The 11,040-nt window shown below is 43.7% G+C and overlaps 1 protein-coding gene across 1 annotated transcript; it reads right to left on the bottom strand.

The window, feature by feature from the left end:
- Nucleotides 1-2,443: 2,443 nt before the first annotated feature.
- On the bottom strand, nt 2,444-4,833 carry LOC306638155 (U8 snoRNA-decapping enzyme-like). Its single transcript, XM_079101328.1, has 3 exons — nt 4,638-4,833; nt 4,267-4,536; nt 2,444-3,412 (listed from the first exon to the last, which is right to left on the bottom strand). Exons 1-3 carry the CDS (start codon nt 4,773-4,775, stop codon nt 3,233-3,235), a joined length of 588 nt encoding a protein of 195 aa, XP_078957454.1. The 5' UTR covers nt 4,776-4,833; the 3' UTR covers nt 2,444-3,232.
- Nucleotides 4,834-11,040: the final 6,207 nt, after the last annotated feature.

Below are 11,040 nucleotides of genomic sequence, written 5' to 3'. Positions count from 1 at the left end.
TCCTTGTTTGCAGGTCACTTTATCATATACATAGAAGTCCCTACAGACTCCACCAAAAAGCTATTATTACTAATTTAAAAATTCAGTAAATTTGCAGATATGATGCCAAACAAACAAAAATAGGCAGAATTTCTGTGCATTGATGACAAACTATCTGAAAAAGAAATAAAGAGAACAATCCTATTTATAGTAACTACAAAATGAAAATATTTAGGTATAAATTTAACCAAGGAGGTGAAGGATGTGTACATCAAAACTATAAAATTGATGAATGTCATTGAAGCTGACACAAATAAATGGAAAGAGATCCCAGGATCACAGATTGGAGGAATCAACATCATTAAATGTGCGTATGTTGGAAATGATCTACAGATTCAATGTAATCCCTATCAAAATTCCAATGACATTTCACAGAAATAAAACAATCCTAAAATGCATATGTAAATGCACAAAAGATCCTGAATAGCCAAAGCAGTCTTGAGCAAACAAACAAAGCAGGAGGCAACACACCCTTTGACTTAAAAATATATCACAAAGCTACAATAATCAAAGCAACGTGGATCTAGCACGAACACACACACATGGACCAACGGAACACAATGGAAAGCCCAGAAGCAAATCCATGCATTTATAGTCAAATGATTTTCAACAAGGTGCAAAATAGGGAAAGGAGACTCTCCAATAAACAATGTTGGGACAACCCTGTATCCGCATGCAAATATGCCTATAATCCCAGTGGCTCAGGAGGCTGAGGCAGGAGGATTGTGAGTTCAAAGTCAGCCTCAGCAAAGGCAAGGCACCAAGCAGCTCACCGAGACCCTGTCTCTCTAAATAAAAATACAAAACAGGTCTGGGGATGTGGCTCAGTGGTCGATTGCCCCTGAGCTCAATCTCTGGTACCCACCCCCTCAAAAAAGAATGAAATTATACCTTTATCTCACACCAAATGAAAAAAAAAATTAAAATGGATTATAGATGTAATTGTAGAACATGAAACTGTAAAACTACTGGAAGAAAATAAAGGAGAAAGTTCCATTTTTCCCCCTATGGCTTAAACAATACAGGCATCAAAGGCAAAAGTAGAAAAATGGAATTGTATCAAATGAAAAAGCTTCTGTACAGTATACAATAAACAGTGAATAGGCAATCTACAGAATGGTAGAAAATATTTGTAAACCAAACATCTGATAAGGATTTAATATCCAAAATACATAAAGAACCTAACTCAGTAGCAAGATAACAGCCTGATCAAAATTGGGCAAAAGGCCTACATACACATTTCTCAGGAGAAGACATACAAAAGGCCAACAGGAATATGAAAATATACTCAACATCCCAAATTATCAGGGAAATGCAAATCAAAATCATAATGAGCCATCACCTCACACCTGTTAGAATGGTTATTATGGAAAAGTTAAAAGGAAAGAGTTAGCAAAGTTGTGCAGAAGAGGGAACCCTTGAACTCTGTTGGTGGGAATGTAAATTAGTAATAGTCATTATTGAAAACAGTATGGAAATTCCTAAAATCATTAAAAACAAACCTACCATGATATCCAACAGTCCCACTGTTGGGTATATATCCAAAGGAAAAAAAATCAGAATGTTGAAGAGATTTTTGCCTTCCCCTCGTTCATTGCAGCATTGTTCACAATAGGCAAGATGTGGAAAGTACTGCATGTTCTCACTCATATGTGGGATCTAAAAAATTAAACTCATAGACTCAGAGAACAGAATGTTGGTTGCCAGGGACTGGGGTAGATTGGAGAGATCTTCATCAAAGGATACAAAATTTCATTTAGGAGTAATAACTTCAAGGGCTAGATCCACAACATCCTGACCATAGTTAATAAACAATGCAGTGTGTTCTTCAAAATTGTTGAGTAAATTTTATGAATTCTTACCACAAAAAGAAATGATTAGTATATGAGGTAATATATACGTTCATTAGCTCACTTTAGCTATTCCACAATGTATACATACTTTAAAGACTTGTTGCATGTGATAAATATGTACAAATTTTGTGAATTAAAATATAAATATTAAAAATGAGACTCGCAAAGCTTAAACTATTTATTTGTGGGGGACTTTAAACGAAAAAGATTTTGGCCAGGCAGGGGGATGCACACCTATAATCGCAGTGGCTCAGGAGGCTGAGACAGGAGGATCTCGAGTTCAAAGTCAGCCTCAGCAAAAGTGAGGTGCTAAGCAACTCAGTGAGGCCCTGTTTCTAAATAAAATACAAAATAGGGCTAGGGATGTGGCTCAGTGGTTGAGTGCCCCTGAGATCAATCCCCAGTACCCACCCCCTGCCCCTGTCCCTGAAAAAAAAAAGAAAAGAAAAAAAATTTGACCCTGTTCTGGAGTCTTGAAGAGCTGGAGAGATGGCTTTCTCTACCTTTTGCCATAGTTGGCATTTAGTAGTTACGTACTGTTGAAACAACAGGTCTCAAGGCCCAGCTATCAGTTCTGGGAAGGCTTTTGTCAGGGAAGGGCTAATCAGGGACCCAGACAGTTCCCTTCCTCAGAGACTAAGGCAGCTAATAGATAAAAGCTCTGGAAGCCAGACACCAGGACTGAGTGATAGCTCCATGATCAGTTCAAGAAGACCTTGAGACTCTGTGACCACTTATGCTCATCTTCAAGGGAAGAAAGGGTGAGGTATCCATTAGGAACTCTGCCACTTTCAGGAGCCCATGGCTATGGTCACCCCTCAGGTAAGGGTGGGGGCATCTCAGGGAGCAGAAGGTCCTCTGCCTCTGCCCTCCCCAGTGAACATGGGCTGGCTAGACCCCAGAGAACAACCATGCAGGAGAGGGGGAAGCCCCTCCTCAGGAAGGGGCAGGGAGGGTGACAAGGCTGGCTGCACACATGCCACTTCCTGGTTAACCTGGACATCATGGGACAGAGGGTCAGGCTGTGTGTGGTCACAGGCTGTACATGGGCAAGCCTGGGGTTTCCAAGCTGTGTGTGCACGTGCACAAAGAGGAAGCAGATCCTGAGAATCTGCCAGGACCACTGGGATGAGCTACGGATTTCTGCTCCTGATGCAAAGAGTTGGGAAAGCCATCTGCTCAAAACATATTGCACACACATCTCCTTTTAATCTGGTATCATCTCTTAGGCCCAGAAGAGAAAACATTCCCCTTTCCCTCCATCCCTCCATCCCTCCCTCTCTCCATCCCTAGTACCAAGGTCCAAGTCTCAGGTTCCATGGGTCCTTGGAAGGTTGTGTTTAGTGAAGAGCTGGAGTTTTAAGTCCTGAGAAAGAGCCAGGTTCCAGAATTTCTAAGTCACGGAGGGCTCCTAGTAGCTCCTCCCGGGCATTGCCAATAAAACAATTCTCCAGGAAGGCAGACAGGCCTCCCACACCATCCCGTAGGGTATACAAAGGCACCCGCACAAGGCCCAGCACCTGTGAAAACAAGGAGACAGGAGACATTTGGACCCCGCAGAGCTCGTCATGTTACCTCAATCCTCTCTGCAACAGATCTCTCTGGAGCAGAGGTCTTACCTCCCTTCACAACCAGGCAGAATCAGCCCCAAGGCTCATACCTCAGTGAAGCAGACTGGGCTCAATCCTGAGCATGCAACTGACCCAAGACATGCTCTCCAGCTCCATAAATGCTAATCTTTCTTATCTCTCTCCCCGAAACTTTTAGTGATTCCTGCCTCTAGGATTCAAGCATGGCTCTATACCAAAGGTTCTCGAACGCGGAACCTACAGCAGTTGTATCAGCATCACTTGGGACCTAGTGAAAAATGCAAAAACTTCCTCCAGCCCCACCTCTCACCAGCAATTGTGGATACGTATGCTGTTTTAATATATGTACTGCCAAAGTCAGCACAGTAATAACTTTTTAAATAAGTTTTCCTCCCCTTGATTCTGATCTGTGCCACAATTTGAGAAACTACCTCCATATACAATTTATCTCCTTACTCTCCTAGCCTATTTTCTACCTATGAAAAACAGGGTCCCGAAGATGAATGTTTAGAGTATCTCAACTGACCATTATCACATTATCAATAAGGAGCAGCAGAGAAACTTGGACGGCAGAGGCCAGTAGGTGGGGAAGAGGAGCGACCTCCTTAGGGAGACCAGGTTGGCAGTACTCAGTACTATCCAGATTAGAGATGACCAAGAGCCAACTACTCCTGGAAACTGGGGGAGAGTGCATGGTTTGGATGGGGGTTTTCCTTTGGCTGGGAACCCATGGGGAAAGAGAGGGAGGAAGATTGGGTGTGGGGCGGGACCTTGGCTGGCCCCACCTCCAGCCCATGGTCTTTCGCTCGCGGTGCGCTAGCTTCCACAGCCTCCAGCTGCTCTAGGGTTAGACGCTTGGCGTAGAAGTGGGCCACTACGTGTGTTTTTGTCCCAGCGCGTGAGCTCCGGTAATCTGTGCGCTCCACGCGGAAGGCAGACACCGCCTCTCCCAATTTCTCCCGCAACTCTCGGTTCAGCCCGTCCTCCAGGTTCCTGTCCTGCGTTTCCACAAAGCCACCTGGGAAACCCAGGCGTCCATCGAAGCGCATCTGCATCTGAGGGAGGGGAAGTGGGATTGGCTGGGGTGCCCAAAGGACGCGCCCCAGGAATGGTGCAGGGCTGGAGAGGGGAGTGGCCAGGCGCTTCCCCTCCTCACCAGCACGGTGTACCGCAGCGGGATGCGGCCGAAGATCATCCCTGGGTTGGGCGCGTAGAGTAGTACATAACAGAGGTGTCTCCAGTTGGGACCCATCTCCAGGGCCTCGGCCAGTTCCACCTTGTGGGACCGGGCCATGACCCTAGAATTCCTTCGGTTGTGCTATTGGCCCAGGTGTTTAGGCTGGCAAGCCTCGCCTAGGACTCGGGTCTGGGCAGGGCTGCTAGGGCTGATCTCTGCGGGGTGCAGGGGCTGGACCGTGGCGCCTTGGGGCGGGGCGCAGTTCCTGGGTCCGCAGCCAATCAGGACGGGGTTCTCAGGCCAGGCGGATTACGAAGGTCAAGGGATCCTTGGAAAATTCAAAGCTTTCTTGGGGTTGGGGCCTTAGGCAGGGCGGGGCTAAAGGTGTGGCTGGTGCTCTGACTAGAGCTCAGCAGGTAAATGCTTAAGTCACAGTCTGGTACCAGCAGGAGGTCCCAGGGAGGTCTGGAGAGCTGCGGGGCACAGGTGTTGTAGAGTGAGCAGGATGTAATTACTAAGGAGTCCTGAGAGCTGAAGGAACTAGGATGTTGAGAGAACTACCTCCGGTTTGATCTGGACGGAACACCGAAGCAGGAGGGTTGGATTTGGTTTATGAAAGAAATGAAGCTAGGCTGGCTTCATCCTACGGCGACGGGAATGGAGAGGAGAGATGGGTGTAAGAACTACCTTGAATGGTGACGTGTGAATGAAAATTGGGGGAGAGTTGGGCTAACTTTAGGCTGTGGTGTATGGCCCGGCTGAGTAGGGCTGGCATTTTCCGAGATGGGATGGGATGGTAGGAGAGATTTTTCTGGGGAAAGGAGGGGAAAGAAGGTGCTGTGGTGAGCTCCGTGGCCAGGAAAGAGAGGTGGAGTGGTCTGAGGTACAAGAAGCCCCGAAGGCTTTCTGGATTTTACCCATAAACACCCCCAGACCTTTGAGCAGTGAGGGAGGGTGGGAGACAGGTGGCTCACCCTACCACAGGGCAGGGACTTCTCCAGGCATGATGCTGAGGACTAAGGATTCAGGATCTGGCACCCCAGCTGAGGTTGTCCCTGTGCCAAAAGTCTATATGTATTACACAAAGGAAAGGAAGAGACAGCTCCTCGAGAGGGACCTGGGCATAAAGTCACAGACAGGAAGTGACAGCCCATGAGGAGCCCAGAGCTGGCCCAGACACAGGCTTGTGACTAGAAGTCACTTAACCTCTCAGGCCCATGGCTGCATCTGTTCCTTGGAGATGATACCGACCTGTTAGGATGCTGAGAGGTGTAGAGCACTGTGCACAGTGCCAGGCACAAAGTGAACGTAGCCCTTCTTGGAACTGGGTGGGGGCACGGTGCTGTCTTAGGCTGACCACCAGGTTTGGAACTTAGCTCGACACCTGAGCCCTCGGCTCTGCTAAGGAATGAGCTCTTCCTGGCATCATCTTTCTTAGCTTGCTCTTCGGAGTAGCAGGGCAACATCTAACATCAGGCAACTGGATGGAGAAGATGGGGCCCTAGGTGTGGTGCAATCGTCATCATCCCACTAAGAGTTCTAGGGGGCTGGGAAATGCCCCTGGTTAAACATAGGGTGACCTTGTAAAAAAAGGTTCTAAGAACTTCCAGGGTCCTACCAGAATCTATGGGGTTGTCTCAGGGACATGGGTAATTTTTTCAGATTTGTTTCAAGTGAAAACCCAGGACTGAGAACCACTGCTGTCTCCCTGCCACTTATCACTCCAAGGTTGCTTGGTTTCTTTCCTAGATAACTTTTTTATAGAATATAAGGCCAGACCTGCCCTTTCCAAATCATAGACTCTTTCATTTTTCTTTCCTGGTTGCTTGAGGCTTTTAAAGATGGATTCGTGTATTTCTAAGGCAACATGAGTAACTAGAAAACCAAGGGACAAGATATATAGAAATTAATGACTTTGGAGACCAGAGTTTTTTCAGGATGAATATAATTTGGAGGCACTCAAGATCCACCCCCCCAACCTTGTCATGCTTTCAAATTGTTCTCTGCTTATGCCAATCTTGTCCCTATCCCTAACCCCTATTCTGCCATGCTCAGGCAGATGGCCCTGTAGTCAGGGTTGGAGCTAAAGGCTGAGCTAAAGCGCTGTTCCAAGATTATAATAGTCCAGAAAGACAAAAAGAACTCCATGGTCATCCTTGGAGGATTATACACAGTCAATTCATTATTTTAAAAATATTAAGAAAAAGAATTAAGCATTTTTCTTCCTTTTTAAAAAATATGGGTTTTACCTCAGGGCTAGTCAATAGTCAAAGAGGGAAAATTTTCTTTTATAAAAGCATTTCAGCTAATCAAATAAGGAGCAAGCTAATCAAAATATTAAACTTAAAAATGAATGTATCCTAATTATCAGCAATGGTTACAAACATCATAGTTTATTATTTACCTCTTGATGGAAGAACACACCACCTCCTATGAACTATTCTTGCCAAAAAGTTGAGGTTGAATCTCAATCTAATTTATAAGAAATACAAAGGAACATTATTATTATAAAATATCAGGAAGAAACTAGCATGATCCATGCCATAGTGGATTAGAATTGGAGACATTAATGAGAACTAATGTTTAGATATAGATGTCTACATGTAGAATTATTTACAGGTCTGAATTTGTACAGGGCCTAGTGTACAAACTTATAATTCTGTGCTCTGTCAGTTGAGGGTCTAGAAGCAAAAAAAAAGTATAGTAACAAGAAGCTCACTTTTTGCCCTGATCTTGGTTTCTAACACTATTTTCTAATTAAAAAAAAATACAAGGTTCCTTAGAGAAATAGCTGATTCTAGTGCTTGGACAGGAAATAATGAGGAAGAGATGATGAGCTTGGAGCACCTGGTTATGCCAGAAGTATGGGGAGGGGGACGGGAAGAGGGGGAGCATGTAGATGGAAACATGTGGAATGTCCAAGTGAGAGGGGCACAGGAACCTAAAAGGAGGCCCCAATGGCTAGAGCTGGTACGACTTAAGTAGCAAAATAAAGTAGTACTGGATTATAACCCAAAGTGCCACATATCTACCATTTCATGCTGACATGAATCAATAATGGATATGCAAATAACTATGGGATAAAAGAAAAATCTTCCATGCAGAAGTATTGGAGACACTTTGTGTCAGACACTCTGCTGTCAGGGTGGCCCAGCATCAGTTCCAGTGTGCACCCTCCAGTGTGCGCTGCGAATAGTGACTCCTTCCAGAGACACAGGATGGAATCGGGAGTTGGGTATTCCTAACTTTGTGGAGAAATTTGACAGCCACTACCTTACCCAGGTGTTCAAGGCCAACACCAACACTGTCAAGTCATGTTGAGAGACTACACCTTTGGTATACTGTGGTGAAAATGGTCCTTTGGGCTGTGATCCTTCTCCCCAAAAGATAACCCTGATCTAATCATGACAAAAGCACCAAACAAGTCTCAGGAGAGGGACACTACGAAATACTTGACCAGTAAGCCTCAAAACGGCCAAGATCATCATCTTGGACTGTTAGGGCTGTGGAATAAAAAACACCATGGACTGGATGCTTACAAACAACTGAAATTTATTTTCCACAGTTCTGGAGACTGGGAAGTCCAAGATCAAAGGCCTGGCAGATTTAGTGTCTGGGGAGGGCCTGTTCTTGCTTTCCAGAGGACAGACTTGTTGCTGAAGCCTCACAGGTTGAAGGGGTCAAGGGAGCTCCCTCGGGTCTCTTTTTTAAGAGTACTAGCCCTATGCATGAAGGCTCCACTCTCCTGACCTACTCACCCCCAAAAGGCCCCACTTCCTCTTACCAACACAGTGGGGGTCAGCATTTCAACATATGTATTTGGGGGTGAGGGACACAAATATTCAATCTATAGTCGTCAGAAATGACTGAGAAACTGGTATAATAAAACAGTCTATTATCTTGCAACAAAAAGGGACATTAAATAACAAGGAAATCTGAATAAAGCATGAACTTTGATTAATAATAATGTATGTAATGTACTCATTATTGGTTCATTATTATAAGAAAGGCACCTTACTAACGTAAGATGCCAATAGTGAAACTTGACCGTAGTATCTGGGAACTCACTGTACTATCCTCACAATATTTTTGTAAGTATAAAACTTCTAAAAAATAATGTATTTAAAAAAATCAGGACGATGCAGTCAATAAAACTAGACTAAGGAAAGTTTATAGGATAATGACCTGGTTTCTTCAATAAATGAATTACCAGTGAAAAGGAGACATGGAGGCAGAATCCATACATTAAAAGAAATTCAGAAAACAACATCATATTTGAATTTTAATTTGAACAAATAAATTTAGAAAAGGTCATACAGTGGGGGACATGGGAATACTAATTGGATATATGGTATAAGGAATTATTGTTAATTATTTGGGGTATTATACCAATATTATGGCTATGCTTTTAATGGCTCTTTATCTTTTAAAGCTGTATACTGAAATATAAATGAGTAATGGGATAAAAGCAATCCAATGAGGGGTTAGATGCTGTGGGTATAAAAATAATAGTGGCCATGAATTCATAATTTTTGAAACTAGATGTTGGATTTATTAACAGCTTATTGTGTTATTCTTTTTATAAAGTTGAATGTTTACCATAGTAAAAAGTTAAAAAGACATTTGGCTTCTCCTGAAGTTAAAGGTAAAGGTTACAATTTACATTTGAACAAAGCTTTGCATTTCACACAACCTTTTCACTGACAGAATCCCTTTTGGTTTAGGAGAGGGAAAGAGAGGTAGGCTCACTAGTCTCACTTTTTAGGCAATAAGACTACAGGGACTGGAGTTAGAAGAAGGGTGATTAAACATGATCAATCTACCATATATGCACGTATAAAAATGTCACAATGAACCCCATTGATTTGTAAATATTTCTAAATGTGTTAATTCTAATAAAAAAGTGGTGGTTAGCAACAAATGAAAAACACCTACCATCTGCCAGGTATTTTTATTTTTTTATTTTTTTGGTACTGGGGATTGAACTCAGGGCCTTGTGTTTGCGAGGCAAGCACTCTACCAGCTGAGCTATCTCCCCAACTCCTGCCAGGTAATTTTAACCTGTTCCATTCAATCCTTGTAAGAGTTTCCATGTGCTTCAAATGTAGAGCCAAGGTTGAACCACTGATTTAGAAAATTATATGATGGGGTAGGGAGGAAGAGGTGCCACCAGCAAGAGCCATTTGGAGTTTATCTAATAGATTTCCTGAAAAGGTTGGGTGATATCATTATTTTTTTCAGGTATTCACTTACCTGAAGTCACATGCAGCAGCCTCAAAGGCAATGGCATTCAAGGAGCCAACTCTGGTTTTGAACGTTGGTGTGTACAGCCTCAAACATACCTGGTGTCATTAAGTAGATTCATTTCACCATAAGGGCTAACTTTCTAAGACACTTCCAGTGTCAGGCCTGGATCTTTTCAATGAAATACCCGAGAAGCACCTCTAATCCGAAATACCCAGGAATGAAATCAGCATTTCTTCCATCTTCTAGTCAGCTTCTCTCTGTATCCCCAGTTCTGAATCCCCCACCCAGCCTCCTTGCTAGAACCTAGAATCCTTCAGGACATCTTCACCTCCTCTCCCTATCTAGTTAGTCCTAGGTTGTCTCTTTTCCCTCTCATCTCAGAGTACCTGGACTTCATCAGATGCAAGTCAGGTCTTCATCTTTACTCACTTGTACTATACCTCTTACCAACTCCATTCCTACCTTCCTCAAACACATCCTCACAGGGTGCCATGATTCATCCAAAAGTCACATACATCAATACTTCATGTCTGTTCCTGACTACAGGGCACAGCAGAGCAGACTCAAGAGCTCACATTAGAGCTTTGCCTTCTGTTAAAGTGATCTATTGCTAAAACATTGTAGTGATGACAGAAGCATTATTTCAGAGTCTGGAGGTAGGAATTAAGGAATGGTTTATCTGAATGGTTCTGGCTCAGGGTTTCTCATAAGGTTTTAGTCCAGATGTCAGTCAGAGCTGCAGCCAAATAAAATCTTGACTAGGGCTAGAGATTTGATTCCCATAGCTCATTGATGTAGCTGGCAAGATGGTGCCTGATATTGGCAAAAGACCTCAGTTTCACACCACATGGATCTCTCCATAAGGTTGCTTGAATGTCTTGCCAACATGGTGGCTGGCTTCCTCTACAGTGGGTGATCCAAGAGGAAACAAGATGGAATCTGTCTTTTATGATGTAGTCTCAGAGGTCATACACCATCATTTGTACTGTATTCTCTTGGTCACACAGGTTACCTGATGCAGTGTGATAGGGATCTATACCAGGCATGGATATCAGAAGTGAGGATTACCAGAGGCCATCTTGGAAGCTGGTGATCACATCTTCCTCTCTAAATCTTACGTAATCACACTTCATAT

This window comes from Sciurus vulgaris, assembly GCF_902686455.1.
Source record: "Sciurus vulgaris genome assembly, chromosome: 10".
In the NCBI taxonomy this organism is placed as follows: domain Eukaryota; kingdom Metazoa; phylum Chordata; class Mammalia; order Rodentia; family Sciuridae; genus Sciurus; species Sciurus vulgaris.
The sequence above is the reverse complement of the archived record's forward strand: the minus strand, read 5'-3'. Positions and strand labels throughout refer to the sequence as shown.

What these genes read in the sequence shown, in the direction of transcription:
- LOC306638155 (XM_079101328.1), bottom strand. Translation starts at nt 4,775, where the DNA reads ATGGCCCGGTCCCACAAGGTGGAACTGGCCGAGGCCCTGGAGATGGGT. An exon ending in CGCTGCGGTACACCGTGCTG is followed by an intron (nt 4,537 to 4,637) that starts GTGAGGAGGGGA and finishes CCCCTCCCTCAG; the next exon opens with ATGCAGATGCGCTTCGATGG. An exon ending in CGAAAGACCATGGGCTGGAG is followed by an intron (nt 3,413 to 4,266) that starts GTGGGGCCAGCC and finishes TTGTTTTCACAG; the next exon opens with GTGCTGGGCCTTGTGCGGGT.